Source organism: Aphelocoma coerulescens, chromosome 1 (genome assembly GCF_041296385.1).
Source record: "Aphelocoma coerulescens isolate FSJ_1873_10779 chromosome 1, UR_Acoe_1.0, whole genome shotgun sequence".
Classification (NCBI taxonomy): Eukaryota; Metazoa; Chordata; class Aves; order Passeriformes; family Corvidae; genus Aphelocoma; species Aphelocoma coerulescens.
The window spans coordinates 26,956,534-26,978,154 of NC_091013.1; the positions used below are offsets into that span (position 1 = coordinate 26,956,534).

The 21,621-nt window shown below is 43.2% G+C and overlaps 1 protein-coding gene and 1 long non-coding RNA gene across 2 annotated transcripts in view; both read right to left on the reverse strand.

The window, feature by feature from the left end:
• GAS6 (growth arrest specific 6) overlaps positions 1–2,532 on the reverse strand; it is a 41,009-nt gene extending 38,477 nt beyond the window's left edge. The window contains exons 1-2 of the mRNA XM_069004718.1: positions 2,392–2,532; positions 1,831–1,997 (exon numbers count right to left, since the gene is read on the reverse strand). Of these exons, the coding sequence (XP_068860819.1) occupies positions 1,831–1,997; positions 2,392–2,461 (237 nt within the window). The 5' untranslated portion in view covers positions 2,462–2,532. The remainder of the gene's footprint in view (positions 1–1,830; positions 1,998–2,391) is intronic.
• A 14,978-nt stretch (positions 2,533–17,510) lies between these two features.
• Positions 17,511–20,956, reverse strand: LOC138118141 (uncharacterized). Its single transcript, XR_011155011.1, has 3 exons — positions 20,762–20,956; positions 19,551–19,615; positions 17,511–17,658 (listed from the first exon to the last, which is right to left on the reverse strand). It is a non-coding gene; the product is annotated as an uncharacterized lncRNA (long non-coding RNA).
• Positions 20,957–21,621: the final 665 nt, after the last annotated feature.

A 21,621-nucleotide genomic window follows, 5' to 3' on the forward strand; every position in this document is an offset into this window, starting at 1 on the left:
GTCCTGGTGTAGAAGGCCATGTTAGGGGGCACAGACAATAGAAGCCCACCTAGTCTTTCTTCAGGTTTTCAAAACAGAGTGAAACCTAGCAGCAATAATGAAGGAAATGCACCAAAAAAATCAAAATAATTTGCAATGACAGAAAGTTGGCATTGTCCTACAAAACACACTTAAAGTATGACTGTATCTTAAAGAATTTATATTATGCATCAAAAGATTTTAAACCAAAATGATTTCACTATTGTCATTTCAGTAGTAGAATTGTGTATTCTTTCCAATTTACAAAATTAATACCAAATACTGTTAAAAACTCCTTACATATTTGTACACTATCCCACCCTTAAACTGATCCATCAATGCATCGCTTTTGGCTACTTTCTTGGCCAGCAGCCAGTTAGTAAAAGTACTGTCCTTAGATCTCCTTTGTTACAGAAGGCTACAAAATCACGCTCATCATGGTTTTCCCTGCATTCCCTGCTATGTGATGAATATTTATATTGAGTTTAGAGTTATATTACTCAACATGAATATGGAAGTAGTTGTACCAGACACTCTCACCCCATTACAGTTATCCACATTCTGAAGTAGCTCAGCTTTTGCAGAACAGAAGCAAACACTTCTACATGCAGAGGTGACTACACATAGACATAAAAGGTGTAATATTAAACACTGCCTGGGCAAGTGCTCCATATTAATCTCAAAAATGAAGACTGTCAAAAATCTATCACGATGCTTTTGCTGTACTTACTACTGCCTTGTGACAACAAGCTACTGCACTGTATATCCAGTGCTGAGGCTGCTAATGAAGCACACGTCAGGACTTGCCTTACTGAAGCATGAAACATCTCTTCAGCGGAGTCCCTCCCTTGCCTGTGGTTTGTGTCTCTGTGTACACACACACGTGCTCTCTCTCTCTCTCCCTCTCTGTCCTATCTTCTCCCTAGAGCATCATACCATTAACAGGAACATGCTGTGCAGAACGGAGCTTCAGTCTGAACACCAAGAAAATCCACCTCCCACTGCTAAATCCATGCCAGATACTCTTTGCAATGAGAACAGCCTATCCAAAACAGTGTTGAGAGGAGGTGTAAAGTGACTTGAAGAGTAAGCAAGCTTAGTGAAGTATCTGCATGCTGCTTGAAGTGAGAAGGCTGAAGTGAAAGTCAGCCTTGGTAAGACTGGAAAAGGCAGCTCCGTGTGTGGTGTGCAGTCTGTAACTGTGTGAATCCACACTTAGTGTTACAAGTGCAGCAGTACCACATTCCCATACATGTGCTCTCCTGCTGTTGCAGTGACAGGTGCAGAACCTACTGATTCTAAGATGCTGACCAAGCTGAATTGGCCCCCGTGGATTTAAAAGTGGTTAGGACATTCTTCTGAGAAGCCCTTATTGTGACATATGCTGCAAAATTCAGGGGATTTTAAATACAGCTGGGATGGGAAACTGAAGGAAAGATGAGGGATGGTAAGGTATCCAGACAAAGAAGCTGTATCATTATGTTGCACTGGTCTTGCTTCATGGATTTAGACCATGGGTTAACAGGACCCTTCTAGTCTCCAGAGACAGTCCTGCCAGCCAGTGCCAGGCTGGACTGCTCACCCAGACCACGGTCACCGAGGTGCTCCTGGCTAGACAGCCCTGACACTGCCCTTGTGCAGGCTGAGCCTTAGTGTGTCTTCCAGTCAATCACCTAATGGCCATGGGTCCTCCTCCTCACGATGCCTTTTCCAGCTGTGCCGGCAGCTGGCATCCAGCCGCGGATAGACGGTGGGCGGGAGCGCGGAGCCAGACAACCCCCCCAAATCTCCACGGCGGCTGTGCGCCCTTACCGTCTCGGGGTCATTCTCAAACACCTCCCGGGCCTCCTCCTTGCTGCAGTGCTCCTCCACGCACTCCCTCTCCAGGTGCCCTTGCTTGGTCTCCTCGAAGATCTGGTAGGCTCGCCGCTGCCTCTGCCGCAGGAACTGGGCAGCCTCCGGGGCGCGCAGCAGCACGGCTGGGCAGCCGAGCGCCGGGACGGCGCGGGGGAGGCCAGAAGCAGGACGAGGAGGAGGAGAGGAGCAGGAGGAAGGACAGGCAGCGGTGAACAGCTGAGCCCGCCTGGCCACCCCGGATCCCCGGACCCCTACCCCGCACATCAGACCGCCCCTCCGGGGGGCACCGAGCGCCCTCCCTGCCCGGGGCGCCGCCCGTGGGTCGCCGAGGCCTCGGCGCGGCCCCTCATCCGCATCCCCCTGCCCCCGCCGCCGCCCTCACCGCAGCCGCGAAGCTGCGCATCCCCTCCGCAGCCCACCCCGCCCCGGCAGCACACGCCGCACTCGCACACACACAGGGCGGCGGGGGATGTTCGGCGGCGTGTGCGGGAGGGACGGACCCCCCGCGGTACTCACTCTGCGAGGAGTCCGCCGCCAGCAGGACGAGCAGCAGGGCGGCCCCGAGGGGCGCCGCGGGATGCGGCATCACGATGCGGCGTTGGCTGGGGCCGGGCCGGGCCGGGCGCTGGCGGCGCGGCGGGAGCGGCGCGGGGCGGGCGGCGGCGCGGGCGGGGAGCGCGCTGCTACTGCGGGAGCGCGGCGGCGGAGCCCGGCGGGGGAGCCGCGGAGCCGCTCGCCCGCCCTGCCCAATCCTCACAAGGCACCGCCGAGCCGCCGCACAGGGACACACCTCGCGGCGGAGCGGCCTCCCGACCCGGCCCCGCGTACCTGCCCGGCCGAGCGGCGGGGGCGGTCACGGGGACTCGGGCCGATAGGAGGCCAGTAGGACGCAGGGAGCGGGCGAGGAGACTGCGCCCTCACCTCCAGGCACATCTCTTTAATAGCTCCGGGGCTCATCACCAGAGAAGCTGGCACCAAACCCAACCCAGTCCTGCTATAAATTAGAAGCTTGGGTTCTCCCCACACACCAACACAGGTTTTGGTCAGAAATGCATTTTCAGTTTGTTCCACTATTTCAGGATGAACTATGAAAGAGATGAATCCCGTTTATACCAGTATGTTGCAAGCCATACTTTACTGTCCCTTGCCCAACCGAAGTTACACAGGACATGTCCACTGTGGGAAACCCTGTTAGCTGTAACGTAGAGCTGTAGGGTAAGAGCTGCACTTAGGCTATCTACTGCCACTGCTTTAAAGCCACCCCTCTTATCTGTACCGCTCTGTCGAAGGGTCAATGTGGCCAATAGCTCCAGTAACACCATACCTTATACATTCTTCAAGAAAATTTCAGTGGCATAACTTGTTTCAGAAAAAAAAACTTGTGTAGTTTAACTTTGTTATTTAGGTATATCTAATACAGATTTTGTGTCTCCACAATAATTACTGGAAATATAACAAATGTAAACAGTGTATTCATACCACATATAGTTGAAGTAAAGTACGTGAAAACAGAAGAGCCAGCCTACTCATTCAAAGCAACCATCCCTAGGCTGGTATCTTCTGTCTGACAATGGCAATAGCAGAGATATAGCTAAGAGGTATAAAAACATATAAAACATCATGGAGCAGCCTTTTCTTTCTGTTTTCAGCTCCTGAAGTGCAGAGGAAGAGCTCTCAGGTGAAAACTGTGTCCACTGCAACACTAACAGACACTAATGTGCCACTTCTCTATGAATTTGTCAACTAGCTTTTTGATCTGTTGGTATGCCTGGACTCCAGGAGTGGTGAGAATTTGGACAAAGGCTAGACAGGAACTTTTTCTCACTAGTTTTTAATCCAGGGCTTAATAATTTTACAGGGTACTTGAATTTTTGTCATCTAAGAAACAATGAATGATCATGCCCTATTTGTTTTCACCATACCAGTTTATAGACCTCTCTCATACGATTTCAGAACCATCCTTTTTCTCTATTACTTGTTTTCAGACCCCTTTGAGCTGGCATTGCTCAAAGCAGCAGTCCCTGCAGTCCCTGTTGTTTTTTTCTGTTCTTTGGCCACATCCATTTCTTGTGCTAGCATGCCGCAAACTAAATCAGAATAATCCAACAAAAATGATTAATTTTATTTCAGATCAGTTCCCCCACTGACTTGCTGAACAGCTGCACAAACACCAAAAGGGAGAGGCTTTCAGGAGTGACAGCAAGTAGCTGCAGGCAAAGGAGCTTGGGCCTAATTTCATCAGCAGAGCTGGCCAAAATGCTTTATGAAGCTACAGCTGAAGGCAGAGGTTTCCTAGGACCGGCTGCTGCTTTCCTCCCTCTGTCGTGTGTCCCCCTGCCCACGTCCACAGATGTGGCTGTGCCATTTCAGCTCAGTCACCTGTCAGGAAACTCTTCCCTTTGTTTAGTGTGTGTGTGTTTTCTACCAGGTTACTGTGCTGAACCAGCTCAGTGACAGCACGAACAAGTATGGACTGGGATTGCAGCAGTAAATCAATAGTCTGCTCTGGGATTGTAGCCTGAGCCCCTCAAACAGAAACCATTCCCCACCTTTTCATCCTACCCTGTATATTTTCTGTTTATACTTCTTTTCAGACAATGTGGGTAAAACTACATGCAATATTCAAGATATTATTTTATAGTAACAGTATCCTGCTTCTTTCTTACTTCTGTTTTTCTCTTACTATTTTCAAACATCTCATGGGTCACTTCCTGACCTGTTTTTTTCAAAGAGCCATGAACAAGAGGTCTGAGACCTCTTTCCTGAGAGGAGTTGCTGTTTTACCAGTGAATACAGAAGGTGAGGGTTGTCTTTCATGGGTGTGTCACTTTGTGTGTCTGTATATTAAATTTCACTTGTCATTTATTACCCTCTCACATTACGAGTGTTATCAAGTAATACAGCCAAGCTAACTGAACAGCTTCTTGCTCACAAAACAGGTTGTCCCACTCTGCCTTCCCTCTACGCTTCCACCTTATCCCCAGATGCACAATCTTTGTAAGCTTTTGTCATTGATGTGACCTCTCAGCAAGTCAATTCAACTCACTAAGCCAAGATATTTTTTTTTCTAAAAGTCTTCTGATATTCTTGATTACCAGTTTAAGATTTGTCTGTACAGATGAATTTTGTATTATCTGCCAACTGACCTCATGGCATTAAACTTCTCCATAAAATTTCTGAAGATGTTGAACAGAAGAGATTCTTGTGGGTTCTGGAAACTGCATTATATTGTGTAATCTAATGATGAATTTTCTTTCTTTCAGATGGTTTTTTATCCTCTTCTGTTTATCCCATATGATCACACTTTGAGAGCATATGGTAAAAGACCAGCTCAAAAGTTTTTTTACAATCCAAGTTTCTAATATTATCAGAACCATACTTATCTAAATAAGTATCACTCCATGAATCTCAAATGGGTTTGGAAAACAAGACATCCTTCTTGGTATGCAATGCTGATTCTTCTCCAACATATCATTCAGTTTACCAATTCTATTCTTTATTATATTTTCCAGTAAGTTGCTTGGCACATACATCAAACACTGATTTTGGTGACTCAGAAGTCTTTTCAATAGCTGTATTTTCCACCTTTCATTCTTCTGGCATGGTAGCATTTAAGGCAGATTTAAGCAATGAGTTTCATAAAGCATCTTTAATTTTCTTCAGAATTCATGGATTTATTTTTTATTTTTGTTATCTGGTCTCAGCTGTCCCAGTGATGTCTTAGGGAACATGAAAAACAGGATAGAAAAATAATGCTGAAAATATTAAAACAATGTTATATGAACTGCTTGTACTCTCAGCATGTCCCGTTTTAGATTCTCTTTTGATTTTACAGTAATCTCAATACAGAGGTTTCCAAATATGTCTGAAGGATTAGTTTCCATTGGTTTTTAGACACTAACCAGAAATATGTGCCAAATTTAACAAGTTTTGAGAGAAGTGACTAAAAATACAACTAGAAGGTGTTCGTTAAGGACCAAAAATCTAAAAGTGATTCATCAGTTAACAGAACTTGAGACACTTACACAAAATTCTGATGAATGTCCATTTGTTTTTCTTCCTTAATTAATCCCAAAACAAAAACCAAGGTAGCATTTGCCTTTCAGAGCAAACCCATGCATAGTGTGTAGCCAAGCTGCAGAGGTGCAGTGGAAGAAGGTTTAACTGAGCAAAGTTCCTTTAGGTTCCTACAACAATTACATTTGTAGGCACCAAACTGTAGAAGGAAACTAAAATGTCCTGAAAAGAATATGTAGGCCTCACAACTTCAGAGTTGAAGAAGCAGGGCAGTGGAGCAGGTGAAGGGTCTGCAGCACAAGTCTTACGAGGAGCAGCTGAGGAGGCTAGGGTTGTTTAACCTGGAGTAAAAGAGGCTCAGGGAGGACCTACAACCACAACTACCTGAAAGGAGGTTGTAGTGAGGTGTAGGTCAGTCCCTTCTCCGAGCCAGCAAGAGAAAGGACAAGAGGAAATGGCCTCAAGTTGTGCCAGGGGAAGTTTAGTTTGGATATTGGGAAAAGTTTCGTCGCTGTAAGAATGATCAAGCACTGGAACAGGCTTCCCAGGGAAGTAGTAGAATCATCATCCCTGAAAGCGTTCAAAAAATGTGTGGAGTGGCAGTTGGGGACATGGTTTAGTGATAGACCTGGAAGTTCTGGATTACCAGTTGGATTTGATGATCATATAGATTTTTCCCCAACCTAAACAATTCTATGATTCTATATATGCGTAATGGAGAAGAGGAAGGGATTCCCAAGCCTGCCCTTCCTTCCTTCTATCAATCCTCCAGCCAGGGACACTATGGGGTGCATGGTTCTTGACTTCTGAAGGACCATCTCTTCTGTGTAAAGTACTTGTTTGACTGCAAGGAAAAATTTATTAGACATGTCCTCTGAATTGTCCCACACTGTCAAAGTATCTCAGATTTTAGTGCAAGTGACTGTTTCACATGCTCATTCCACATTCATTTCTTGTTATTTTTCCTTCAAAAGTGCTCTTAAGGTGTCATTCCTATTTTTTCTTGTATTCTATGGGTAGGGAGGAGTAGAAGGCTATGAGATTACATCAGAATGTTTAAGAAATGAAATGACTGTGGAAAGAAGCATACTTAACCAAAAAAATCCCTCTGAGAATAAGCGAGCTGATTCCATGATCCTTGACCTGAATGCAGTACAGGCTGGCCATATGCCAGATGTACTCAGCACATTAAGATCTGGAACATGCTTCTTAGTTGTGAACTCTAATTCACAGGCTAATGCCAGGAAATAAACCAGACGTTTCAAGGACAAGGAAGTTCTAAACTCTCATCTTGTTCTCCCCATGCCTGTGTTGGTTCCAGGTGAAGGAGATTTCCTTTCATTAGAGGCTAAAATGGTGACTGAAAATGGCTTTAGGCACTAGCAAAACCAAATTGCTTATCTGGGCAGTGGCACTCCCTCTGCAGCAGGCAAGACAACAAAGAAACTCCTGGGCAGAATGTGCCACTGCCATCCATGGGTGAACTCCCAGACTAAATGGCACTGAGCAAAAGCATCAGGCCTCCTGCCACAGCCTACAGGACATCATGGCTCCTGGTTTATTATATACCTCTGCAGGACATCGAAGGGTTGAGATGGGGATGCAGGACCAGAGGGTCTGTTCTCTGTGCAGTCTGAGTCATCGCTAAGCACCTGGAGGCAGGGAGCCCAATGGGGCTGTTGTATTTGTCATGACAAGACGTTGTGGAGAAGAAGGAGAAACTAGAAGAGGATCTTCCATAACTGACTCTGCTCTTTACTTCTTACCCCTTTGAAAAGAATAGCTTTGCTTTTGTCCATTTTTAAAACAACCTCTGCATCTCTGAGATCCAAGCATTAGATTGTGGAGTTAACTGCATTGTGGAGAAAGCCCAGTTCCTTCTATCTCGCTCCTGCCTTTGCATGTCTGTTATCTAGTTGAGGATATTAAATTAAGTTGTAATAGATTTCTTGCTGGAGGATAAAGTGCCCATTGTACCATCACTAAGTGCTTCTCTATTATCTCCTTATGTTGCCATTTGGCATAAGAATTTTGTAGAGGTTGAAAGATCTTGGTTTTCACCACATGTGACTAGGCAAAGAAGGGAGTTCACAAACTGGAACTACTGTGGGCACACAGATCATAAATAACACTAGGGTGCCCCTGACAGGTAATTTATAACAAAAAAGCAGAACCCAAAATATCCTACTGTCTTCACACACACACACAAATCTTGTCTGTATGGAAAAATCACACAAAAAATTCCTTACAGAAATAGTGTCTGAAGAGCTGAGGATTTGTAATTCTGCTTCATCCAAAGGTAAAAAAGCTCCTGTAGCAGCGTGTGTACCTTGCCCAGGTGGACCTCAGTTAATTAGACAAAGTATGGGTTCCCACGCCAAAAATTAAAGATTTCTTGTCATCAGCAGGAATTGAACCCAGACTGCAAGGCAGGAACCTTTCATGGTACCAATGCAATCCCTGCTGCTTGGGAAACCCATTTGGTAGATCCATCTGGACCTTCTCCTAATGTGCCACTGCCGCAGATGAGCTGGGGCTTTTTGCACAGCCTGCCCTTTCCTTTTTAAAAACAACAGAGGTTTGAACACGTCAGCTTCATTTAATGTCTGGGTGTAAAGGGAATCAAAATAAATTAAAATTGTGAAGTATTTGTGATGATGAGAAGTGAAAGTTGGAAGGTAACAAAAATAGGATGCGATCCTTCTAAGAATATTTCCAGGCACTCAGCGTAATGCTGGATGGGCATGCAGCTCCACTGAAAGACATTACTAATGCATATGTGAAACCTTATTCAAAGACACAGATTGATGTAGAATGAAAGTGGTGATTAAAAAGGATGTCAAAAAGATTGAGAAACTGCAACTAAAAACAGTTATAAGCCATGCTTAGAATCAGGCTATTTTCAGATTCCTGGATAAATTTGAAAAACTGCTTTCTCCTCTTCCAAGTATAAATCCTTCATGGAGCCACACAAACATTTGTCTTTGTTTAGATCAGGCCAATATTTTTGTGGGAGAATGTGAAATTTCATCCAGAGGTCTTTAAGAATGTTAATGGCATAAAATTCCTCTTCTCTGGTGTGTTCAAATTAAACATTTTCTAATAAAAGCAATCTCAGAAAAGGTGCCCTTATGCTGCACAACTTTTTTGAGTGTTTACCATATATTAACTTGAGAAGAAAATGGTTAGCTTTCAAAATATGCTTAATTCTAGTGATGATGGAATGGATGAGAAGAATAAGTAATATAGATTAGAGAGAAAAACAAAGACTTGGATTAAAAAATGGAGCTGAATGAATGGGGAGAAATGTAGAAGGAAGGTTGTTCATCTTTCACATGGGCCATTTAATTCAAAAGGAAATTTCATGAGAGACTCCTTAATTAATGTCTCTCTTCAATAATGGATCCAAACCCTATTTTCTGACATTGATGCATTATGCTGGAGGGAGAAGGAGAAAAGCTTCTTTTCCTACAGGTGCTAGTCATGCCTGTGTCCATATGCTGAACTGAATGACCAGAGGAATAACCTTTGCAAGGAACCAACTTCTCTTCAGGACCATTGGGTTTCCTGCTGGATGCTCCGCAGCTGAGAAAACTGAGTATTACTTTGAAACACTGCAGCAACATGGACATTTATGTTTCTTCTTCTGTCTTCTCTGATGTCCTCGACCCAGTGGAAGTGTGCTGAGTTAAAACAAGGGGCACCCTGGTGATGAAGAAATTATTGTGACTTGCATGATTGTCAGGGAAGTGTTGAGAGAAAACACAGTGTCAGCAGATGGAGCCCAGTTCTGAACTGTAGTGAGGACAAGAGTTCAACAAGCCTGAATCCCAAAACCAGACTCTGAGTAGGAATGAACTTTTGAGTGATGTAAGGTGTTTCATAAACATTGCTGGTGGATGGGATTTGGGTTTTATTAGGCCATTGGTATATCAATGTACTATGAGGTCATCATGGCTCCCATTCCTATGCATTCCACATGTGCTTGTGTCCTAGGGGATTTTTAGTTGTTTGAATAAAGCCTAAAATAATTATAAATAAATTTAAGGGTGACATGAGAAGGAGAAGAATATTGCAGCAAAACAGTAAGAACAAATATAAGCCCATACAATGTGTTCTACCCTACAGAACCTCACCAGGGATAATATAAACACCAAGATGGCAAGTGGAGTTGCTGAGACATTACATGAGTTGGAGCTATATGTCCAAGGCAGGAGAGAGAGTACTGACACCCATTGCTGCCTCTGAAAAGGGCTTCTTAGCAGAAGAGCATGAGGTATTCTTTATTGTTCTCATTAACTCCAAGCAATACACCCCATAACTTAAAAAATTATTTGTGCATTGAAAAAAACAATTGGCTTATTGGAAGTCAGTGGCTAAACTCCCAGCTGTATAACACATTATAATGGGACAGTGAGAGACAAAAACAGAGTTTTAATGAGATGTAGCTCTTGCCAATGCTTTGAGCTCTTAGAGGGGACTCTGCTCTGAAGCAGCCTCCATGCACCAATCTGGGTTTGGAAGAAGGGAGAAGAGCTGTCACTGCAGAGCAGCTCTCAAACCCTGATCCCTGGGGCAAGCTGCTGATGGTTGGGAAGAGTTGCCTGGTAACAAGGAGCTGCTGCCTTCTCATTTCCAGCTGTTAAACTGCATTGGAAGGAGCTGAATAACACCAGAATAGAAACTTAGCTTATAATTTGTGGTTTAATGTAATGAAATAGGAGTCATTTTATGGCATCTCTGAATTGTTTAGGACACAAGTCTTTGCAGCAGAGCTCCAGCAGGTCCATGTTGCAAAATGAAAACAGGGCTTTCTGTAATATTTTATTGATGAGCTTCTTGTTCCAACAAGAATTGCCAGTGGAGTGCTGTAACCTCTGGTGTGTGTAAAGGATGGGGAGAAGCAGAGGGGATTTTAATAGAACAGGACAAGAAATAGACATAACCAAGAAAACAAAAAGTCATTTTTTGGAAAGCGTATGCAAATATATGTATTAAAATATCTACATTTATATTTAATTTTTGAATGGAAAATACTATATCTAATGTGCTGATTTCTCTATCGAAATGGAAATGTGTACATTTATCTATTGTTGTTATTATTATTATTATTATTAATAATAATAATAATAATAATAATAATAATAATAATAATAATAATAGGAAGGGTCTGAGTTTAATTCTAAAACAGGTGCTCTGCTTTCTTTTCTGGAAGGGAAATTCTAGCTGTCCAGTTTGAGAGGCACTGAGAGGTGAATGAGGCCTGTTAACTTCTTTGTGAGAGAAAAAGTAAAATGGAAGTGTGGGTCAGGCCAGACCCGAGGGCTATCTTGCTGTAAGACTGTTATCATTGAGGGAAGGACTTTCCAGATGTGTTGTTGGGCAACCTTTACTGACTGCCGTGAAGTTTCCATCTTCAAAAGCTGGAGGAAAGGAGAATGCCTGCAAAAACCCAAGCAAACAAAAACGAGGTGTGAGCCATCCTCTGAAGTCCTGGGAACAAAAGGTGGCATTGATGTGAGCTTCGTCAGGGAAGGCAGTCATGGGGCCTGCTTATGTTCTTTTGAAGGGTTGTAAACAACAGAAAGAAAATATCAGCTTTGATTTAAATTCAAAAATATCATTGTTCAGTGTGCTGCTTTTGGCTGGGGTAGAGTTAATTTTCTTTATCGTTACCAGTATGGGGCTATGACTGAAACAGGGTTGATAACTAAGGATGTTTTAGCTATTGCTGAGCAGGGCTTGCACAGCGTCAAGAGTTTTTGTCTCACCCCACCCCACCAACCAGGGAGGGGGTTGGGGGTGCACAAGGAGCTGGGAGGGGACACAGCTGGGACAACTGACCCCAAGTCACCAGAGGGAGTATCCCACACTATATGGTGTCATGACCAGCATATAAAGCTGGGGAAAGGAAAAGGAAGGGAGGAATGTTTGGAGTAATGGTGTTTATCTTCTCAAATCACAATTACACATGATGTTGCTCAGCTTTCCTGGGTTGACTGGATACCTGCCTGCCCATGGGAAGTGGTGGATGAATTCCTTGTTCTGCTTTGCTGGCATGAGTGGCTTTTGCTTTGCCTGTTAAACTGTCTTTGTCTCAACCCAGGAGTTTCTCACTTTTACCCTTCTGGCTTTCTCCCCTGTCCCACTGGGGAAGAGTGAGTGAGCGGCTGTGTGGGGCTGGAGTTCAACCATGACGTTAAGCAACATGTTATTTTTACCAGGAAAATTACAGAGGGAGAGGGATATCTAGGTGAATTATGACTTCCTTTTTCAATTACAGATTGCTCTGAAAGATATGGTAATGTCACAATACATTGCTATTGAGAGCTGGTTTTGAGCCTGTGTTGTGCTAATTTTATCAAATACCAAAACCTTCTAACATTGGTACTTAGAATGGGCAAGAAACACGTCAAGAAAACATGTTTCATTCACTTGCAATCTGATCTTCAGGTAAATGTACTTCCCAGTTCTCTTCTCTGCAAGAAATCCTTTGTGTATTAGGAAGACAGTGATACTGTGAAAACACAAAACAGGAGGCACACAAAAATAAAACTAGTCTGTACCCCCATCCATAGATGCATACAAATATGCACATATATGTATCTCCACATCCATGTCTGTATTGCCATGTGCCAACATCCTATAAACATGAATCAGTTAAGCTTCTTACAGCAGTCCTCTGAGACAGGAGGGTATTATTCCTGTTTACAGATTAGAAAGCTGGAGTCTCAGGGAAATTCAAAGCTAAAACCCAGGAAGAGCTAGAATTTACTTTATTTTTTAAAGTCCAAGGTGGGGGATTTATGTCTAAGATTTATGGTACCATCTTTTCTTTTCATTGTTTGACTTGATTTCAAAATTTCTATGGCAAAGAGAAAAATCATGGAATAGAATAGTGTTTATATAAAAGGAGAAAATTATTGTTTCCTTTTGAGAGAGGGAAAATCTTTCCTTCATCTTAGCTTGTATCAGAGCAGTAATTTAAAAATGAAGTGCTGATTCTTCAAAAAGAAATTTAGTTTTGCTACCACTGATGCCAGCTGGGTCTGCAAGCTCTACCACAGGAAGAGATGAATAAGCAGTTGAGAAAACCTGAATGAATTACACCCAAACCACAATAATTAAAGCCCTTCTTGGATCTTAAGGACTGGAACCAGACAAACAATGGTCCAAAAGACCCAGTGAGCACCATTGCATTTTGGTGTGTGCAGTCCAGTGCATAATATAAACGCAGCAGCACCCCCTTTTTAATGGAATAAAGGGGGAAAAGTAGGTCTGGAAGGGCAGCCCTTTTACAGACTGGTATAAGAGGCAAATAAATCCACCCCCACTGCAGGACACAGGCTGGGGCTTTCTTCAGCCTGTGGTGCCAACTCCTTGTCCCTGAGGAGTGCACTCTCACTTCCTATAAACAATGCTGTGAAGCAACGGAGATGATGGAGGCACCTGTGATACTGTGGTGTATGGAGAGGACACTCAGTAGGGATGCAGATACCGGTAAGGGCATGGTTCATCTGACACTTATTTCAGGTGTCTGGTTTGGGATTAAATGATTCACACCCTGAATACATTACACATTGGTTAAAAAGCCTCTTTCAGAATTTCAAAGATTATTTATGCATTATATTGTATACAATATAGAGTGACTGTATATTGTATACAAGACCCATCCTAACACTGGATAGTTGCCTCTGCTGCAGATTCTTCACTAGATTTACTCAGAAATTACTTGTATTGACTCTCTTCAAAGGCAACCCAGTCACCAAGTGGTTGTTCTTTGTCTATAATCACTTAGCTTTCATCTATGGTTTGGCACCAGCTGCACCAGGAAAAGGCATATAATTGCAGTTTGCTTCTAAGTTATTTCACTAGAAGTTCAAATTCTAAATCTCAGAAATTGCACATTGGTTAAAACAAAGAAAAAAAATTCAAGTATTCTGTTAAGAAACAGGTGTTAAGCAAAATACTCCTAAGTCAAACTAATATTAATATCTGAAAAAAAAACCCCAAAACAAAATGGACAGAAACTTCAATTGTTATCTGGCTATAAAATTAAGTTCAGCTGTTTTCTTACTAGAGCTTCTCAGTTCTTATTTTTATTGTGTGCATTGTTTATACATTGTGCTCTAGAAATATTTTATTGCATAAATGTTTGGCTTACGGGAGGGGGGAAAGGGTGGGAAAAAACCCCAACAAATAATCCAGTGCATTTAAGGCTTTCAGTCTGTACATATGTTGCAAGGAAGATTCCAACAGTGTGGCTTGCTATATGCCAGGTGCACTTGCTGCCTGGAAACGAAGCTCAGCTTTTCCTAGCAGTTGCAACTCTGTTGAAACTAGAAATCTTCAATATGCCCATCACTTGCGCAGACACCAGCTCTTAGGGCAAATGTAGTAAATGAACAGGAGTGCACATTTTGGGGATGAAGCCCCCCAAATCTCAGATGCAGTACCCTGAAGCAGGACACTTGCTGTGTGTGGGCAGAGTTACAGACCATGAGCAGAGGGGCTGTGCAGAGTGGTGGGGTTTGCAGCAAGGCCAGCCAGTGCTTTTCAAGGGATTTTGGTGGGACATGAAGGAGAAAGATGCTGTACCTGCTGCACTGTTGTTGCCCTGTGTCTCCCATGGACTGTGTCACACTCTAACCTTCAGGAAGAAAAGGGCATGTGAGCCCAAAACTTTGTGTTAGGTGCCAAACAAAAAGGTAAAACCCTGTGGCAATGCCACTGGTGTGACTCCTGCACATCTGTTAACCCGTGACACAGGAGCTCATGTGTGGCCCCGTGTGCATACATCCCACATAACTATATAGACTCATTGCCCAGGATGAAGGTGATTGCTCTTGGCAGCGCTTCAGATGTCTCAACTCAAAGCTGTGGCTGCATCCAGGGTGCCATGCAAGGAAGATTAAATCTGGGACCAGAACCACCCCAAGAACCAGCACACACTTACCTGGGGGGCAGAGGCATAGAACCTCCAGCAGCCCTCTCCATTCTCTCTGTGTGCCCAGATATCTCCAGAGTGACCCTGTTGCCTGAAACCCATTGATGGGAGCCATAGAGGAGCTGCAGCACAAGCTGTTCCCATCTGATGATCCCTGAACCCCGATCTCTTCTCCCACTCTCTTGCTGCACCAGGGGTGCAGTGTCCCCATACCTGTGGGTAAATGGAGGGGCTCCTCTGATGCTCACTCAGCTCCTCCTGCTGTGCTTGGGAATGCTGCCTCCACCTCAAAAGGGCTCCCTCCAAGTGCACTTCCTTCTTCCTTCCCTGTGTTCAACTTTTAATATGCATCCCTATAGCACTGTGCAGCTTCCGATGGGGGCCGATAAGCAGATTGCTTTTTTTGAAGGCAGAAAACTGATGCAGATGACATTCACTGTGGGTTTTGATGTGTGTGGCTTGATGCTTATCAGCTCAATTATACTGCAGGGAAAGAAATGGCAGGATTGTTCTCCTAGTCCTGCATGAAGGTTAACAAGAAAAACCATGAAACACTTTGTGTTACAATAAAGCATAACTGGAGCCTTCACAATTGCAGAAGTAAAGTGGGTTCTCTGGCCAAATTAAAGAAAGTGGAGAATTGCCAAGGAAAACACTTTTGTCCAGCTTAGCTTATCTGATGTTACCAGCATGTAGTGATACATTATCATAGAGAGTTATTTCCTCTGTTAAACATAGAAGCAAGCACAAGTATGGATAAACAATGCATGCAACCAAACCCCAAGTGTTTAATTATTTTAGCTTATCATGGCGGGAAGCAGGGGTGGAGGGGGAAGGAGATAAAATTAAGCATTCCTCAAAGAGCCCAGCTACTGCTTTCTATGTTGGAATTGTCTCCATCAGAGAAGGAAGCCTGAAGCACAGAGCAAGTGGCTGTCATGGAGCCAAAAGCTCTCACAGAGCCCCGGTCTGTTGCACTGAGCAAGGTTGGGGGGCATGACTCCCGGTGACCCAGACCTCATGTCCTGGGAAGTGCACAGGAGGAATCAAACATCTTACCTGCCTTTAGATGTGTCTGGAGCAGATATTTGTGTCTGATCCACTCACTACAAGCTTTTCTCATGAAAAGCAGAGGGGTGCAGATACCAGTAAGGGCATGGTTCATCTGACCCTTATTTCAGGTGCCTGGTTTGGGATTAAATGATTTACACCCTGAATACATTACACATTGGTTAAAAAGAGGCTATTCTGTAGTAGATGTCTGTGTTACAAATATGGATATTTCTGAAAGAGCCCATAGGCCACCACAAGATTTCCTTGTGGCAGTTGCCCTCAGCCATCATCGTTGGCCACTGGGATCTGTATGGCTTTGCCCACCCAACTGGCAAAGGAAAGGACAGGAAACCAGAAACTTTCCTTCCTATGAATAAGATCCTAACCCTTCAAAGCAAATGGGTAAATTTTCACTGCAACAAGGAGGAGTGGCAAGGATTATCTACCCAGATAATGCAGTTTCACGGGTAGTTATCCCTTTATCCTTGAATCCCATAGTTGGACTATTTAGGTAATTCCAGTGCATCCCAGACCGGAAGTCTCTGAGCAAATCAGGACCTATAGAAAAATTTCAAAGAGAAAGTATATGGTACAGTAAATGTTGCTAATTATGACTATAAACCAGTCTTTAGTAGAGCAGTTTTGCTTCAGAGCTGTTTGTTAGGATAAATTTTTATGCCGCCAAGATAACATACAAAGGACCAAAGGGATTTTCCATGATGAAGGACTAGGATCTGTTGGTGTGGCTGAGACAGGGGTTCTGTGTGGTAGCACCCCATTATCTCCATACCTGGAAGATGAGGAGCAGAACTTTGGCTGAATGTCCAGAACAAGTTTTGGGTTGTGAAATCTCTGTGTGAGGGAGCAATGACAGCTCCGCCGACCTTCAGGTCTGGCTCAGGTAAGGCTGTGTCAGCACCCTGCCTCCCCTCCCATTGCCTGGAGGGTAAACCATGAACAGGGACATAATTTCCTCACTGATAATCTGCAGGCCACTGGATCCTTTTTTGCACATTAAAATGTATTTTGATATGCTAAAATCCAGCTCCTGCCTTTTCAGTTAAATTGTGCAAGGTGAGACATAGCCTCTTCCAATAGCATATCCTGATTCATAAACTAGGACATTCACTGGCACAGTAGCAAAAATTGTGTTTGTTAACCCTTATGTACAACAAACAGGTGTTGATGGCAAAAACCTTCTGTAGAAGGTCCCAAGTAACCTGCAGGCTGAACAGAGAGTTGTAGAGTTGTCTCATTCCTTGCCAGCGATCCTTGGATGTCATCCAAAATTACCTGTGGCTTCTTGAGCTTAGTTCAGTTGGAGCTGAGAATCAGCAAGAGAAGTGTGTGTGAGCATCTATATATGTAGAAGCAAAAAAGTGACATATTGAACACTGCATCTTGGTAGCCTGCATGTAAGTCATGGGGAACACCATAGGCAATATACATATTTAGCATGTATACATGGCCACTTGAGAGCCACAGTTTAAATTCATTATGCTGAAAGTCTTGATTCAGAATAACACCAATCAACACTGAGTCTCTGTCAGATGCTGGTGCTTTGGATTTCATTGCATTGTCACACAGAAGTGAGGAGCAATATCTTATGGGGCTTTCTTTACTAGATCCAGTCCAGACAAACTATCAAGTGTGCTTTACTTCAGGCATGTAGAAAGTAATTTGTACATCTTGATTTAAGGCAGGCTACTTAATGTTCTTTTGTGGTGTGGAGCTGTACATCTAGATTCATGAGTAGGATCCAGATCCTAAAAAAAAAATTGAGAAGATCAATGCCTTTGCAAAAGTAAACCTTTAGGTCAAGTCCTGGATATTTTCCACCAGATAATACTCAAAACTAAAAATTAAAAAGAAAGAAACCGGGAAAATCTTGAATCTAGATGCAGTCTAATGAAATTTGAATCTGCAACAAATATTCTTATTTCATAAGAAAGAAATAAGACAGTGAGAGTGTGGTGAAATCAGCAGAAAGTACCTCTAATCCTAAATTTCTTAAAACTCATTATAAAAAAATGACTCAGTGACTTAAAAGCCTAGACTATGCAGTCTCTGGTTCTCTTTCTTTAACCGATTTCCAGAAATTAAGCTAGAATAAGCACCTGCAGTATAAAAGGCTCCAAACCTCACAGGAATTGCTAGAGGTTAGCAATAGACTGTGGTGGGACTCATCTGAATAGGACAAAGTAGGATAAACAGTACATGGACATTTTTCCTAGTATGCTTGTAGGCATGTCCATGTACCATCTAAAACTGAGACTTGCAAACACCAACAGTTCTGTGGATGTGAGCAGAACAGAGATAGAACTAAGTCAAACAAGCCAACAGAGAAGCTATTCACCATTTCTGTGGAGATAGAGCAGCTGCTCCCACATGGAAACAGCTCATCCCTACATACCATGCTCCATCTCTCAGGTACAGTGTCACTTCAATTCGTGACATCAGTACGGAGCTCATGTGAAGTTAGGAGAGGGGCATGGAGGGGCATGGAGTATGTATTTGGACACTGCACAGTCAACTTCAATTAGGTTATTTTATGGATCCAGCTATAATATCTACAGGAATTCTCAGGACCAGGCCACCTGGCCTTGCTCAACTAGCACTGCTGTGCCCAGCAGTTTGACTGCTTTCACCCATATCCCTAACAGTGACACAGGCAGTGGTAGCAGAAAGCCGAAACTGGGTCAGTCTTTGCTTTGTTTCTTCATCTGTGGGAAGTGTACAGAGGACTCAGATTGGAATCAAAAGGTCTGCAGTGAGGAAAATAAAAAAGCCGAAGGGACGCCAAGTAGTTTGAAAGACTTCAAATGTGTTTACATCCACTCATTTTTCCTTTTTCCTTATTCTCTGGTACTTTAAGAGTACTGTAGCACAAAAACTTCTTGAAGCGGAAGGACTATGCCAATCATGGAAACAGATACGCTGAACAAAGTTCAGGCATCAAATAAAGGTCTTCCTACCACAAGCAATAGTAGCATGCTCAGAGTTAATTTCGTGTGTGGGATTCAAACTTAGCAGCCTATTTTGAGTCAAAGGTCCTTCTGGCTCCCTGCAATTAAAAATGGAACTGACTGAATTTTTCATCAGCCCTGTTTATATTTACACATTCCTGTGTGGTTAAAATCTGGGAGTTTTGTGGGTTGTTTGTGTTTTGTCTCTGTGACTGTGGCATATTTAAAAAAACAACCTGAAATGCCAACAATATGAGGAGGAGACAACAGCGACTGTCTGAGGTTACTCCAAGTACTTTATTTCCTACAAAGGAAGAATAAAAAAATCATATCTGCTTTTATACATAGGCTAATTTATGAAGCGTTTCAGGAATTCTGTACTGTTCAGACAATTTTCATTGTCATCGGGGGAAACAACAAAGTTTGGTACATTGCTGAGAAACATTTGTGTCTTTAGCATCTCCTGAAGACTCATCTGCAGTTTTATTGCACACCACAGTGCTCCATTCTGCAGGTCACTTCAAGCCTAGTTCTGATTTTAATGGGACAAATGGCAGTTCTAAATACTCCCTTTGGTAGTAAGTGAATACAGCCCATTCATTTCAGTTAACAAAAGTTCAGTCAATGTAACATTTTCCTTCTGAAAAATAGATGGAAATATCTTTAAAAATGAGCCTAAAATAGATACTTACATGATGAAAAAGACCATTCCTTATGTTCTTCCAATTTGTATTCATTTTGGCTCCTTCAGCAGCAGCTATTAGTGATGAAGCAGTTGAAAAAGAGCCTAAGTCATTGAAACAGAGTTAAGTCAAGTAATACCATGACCTATATATTCCTATTAGGTGACTTGCTACACTTGCATGGTTCCAAGTTAAAAAGAATGTGTGTTTCTCTGGGAATATGTAGCTTGGAAAAAGCATATAGATGATAATAATAATAAAAAAGCATGTGACTGAACATGGAAAGACATTTGTGAGTAACTGCTGCTGTACTTTTTCTCAAAATCCATCAGTTTATCATAAATTTTCATGTCTGTGCAAGGATATTAAGAGATATTGAGTGATGTGGTAGTTATTGGAATCATTACAAAACCAACAAGCCTGAGGAGAAAGCCAGTTTTACAGCATTCTATTTACTATACAGGACAAGCAATAGAACACACTGCTAAAATTTTGAAACTTTACAGTTACAGTGAGTAAGCACTTGGTAAGAAAAGCCCAGTTTTGCAGCAGGTTTCAATTACATCCATAGTGGATTTCAGGGCAGTTACATCAGCTCCTATATGCTGGGTAAATCAAGAGGTTGATTAGCATGGATGAATTGTGCAAAGAGGTAGTTTGTGCTTCTTTTCTCAGTTATTTCACCTCCATTTTCTTCTGTGAACACACAGATTTCTCAGGAAGCAGTCAGAGTTTTCAAAATAGCCCTGTAATTAACCGTAGACAGGTTTTGCCTGTTCAGTGATCAGGCTGCTGATGAAATTACCTTCCCTGAGTACCTAAGAGTCTGTGATCACATTTGCTGTATATTTACATTGTCTGTTCAGAATTATGTTAAATTCTTGCCTTATGCAGGCACAATTTATATTGCACTATTCAACAGAAAAAAGTAAATACTAGAAACACAAACATTTTCCCAGTTCAATCACTAAGAAGCAGACTGCAGTGTTTGGAAAGTATGTTTTAAATGGGAGGATGGGGAGACTTCACGAATGATTAAATTATACCTTATGTGATGATATTTTAAAAGCAAACTGAGAGTTGGAAAAAAATCTATAGGATAAATATGGCCTCCGTGAGCTTTTAAAAACGCCAGTACAGAGTCCTGCAGGTCTTTAGGACTACAATTATAAAATCAGCAAGCCAAATACTGTGATTAATTGTGTAGATAGTCCTCTCACCTTTCCATGCCTCCTCTGTCTCAGTAGCCATTCCTGAAAAACCTCGGCAGCAACTGCTGACAAGCAGACAAGCAAGGAATCCCCCTGTGATGGTCTGAACATCCCAGTGATCTATTTCACCCTGCTGTTTGACTCGGGAGAGCAAGGTTCCTCTGACACAAGGGGCAAGTGAGGAGGAAGCATAGCTCCAAAATGATGTGCAGCTGGTAGGAAAAGGTGAAGGCAGAGCAGGAGATGTTTTAAGCAGATTTGGGCATACTGGTGTGTGTGTGTGGCTGTGGTGGAGGGTGCCTGAGGTGATGGTGAGGTTGTCAAGCCATCCAAGCTGGGAATTGTTGTTGACTTCACCAGTGCTACCAGGTGCAGCAATGGAGGCTCATGTGGGGGCGGGAGCCATAAAATACCTGATAGAAAGTGCAATAGCCACAGGAAGACTCTTTGGCTGTACCCCCTTTTCCTTGTCTTCCCCCTCTGCTCTCAGCAAACCTGAGGATGAGACGACTGCAGGAGCTGCAGCCAAAGGATGCAGCTGAGGTGGAGGCAGGTGGGGCAGTTTCTCCTGCCCAGAGAGTGTCTCTCTATGGCCATGGGCCACACAGGCTCTGGAGTTCACAGTGGCAGCAGCAGATCTGTCAGATGTGGGAAGAGGTGGGTGGGATGAAGATTGGTTCCCTGAAGGGTCCCAGGGCTGTGGACAGCACAGACCTTGCGTGAGCACTGTGAAGGCGAGGGGCTGGTGAACATACAGGGCTCTCAGTGGTCAAGGAGGCTGTGAAAAGAAGTTCTCTGGAAGATGGGATAGTGGGCTGGCTTTGCTGGAGCAGAGGGATAGGGATGCTGTAACCCACAGAGTTATCAAA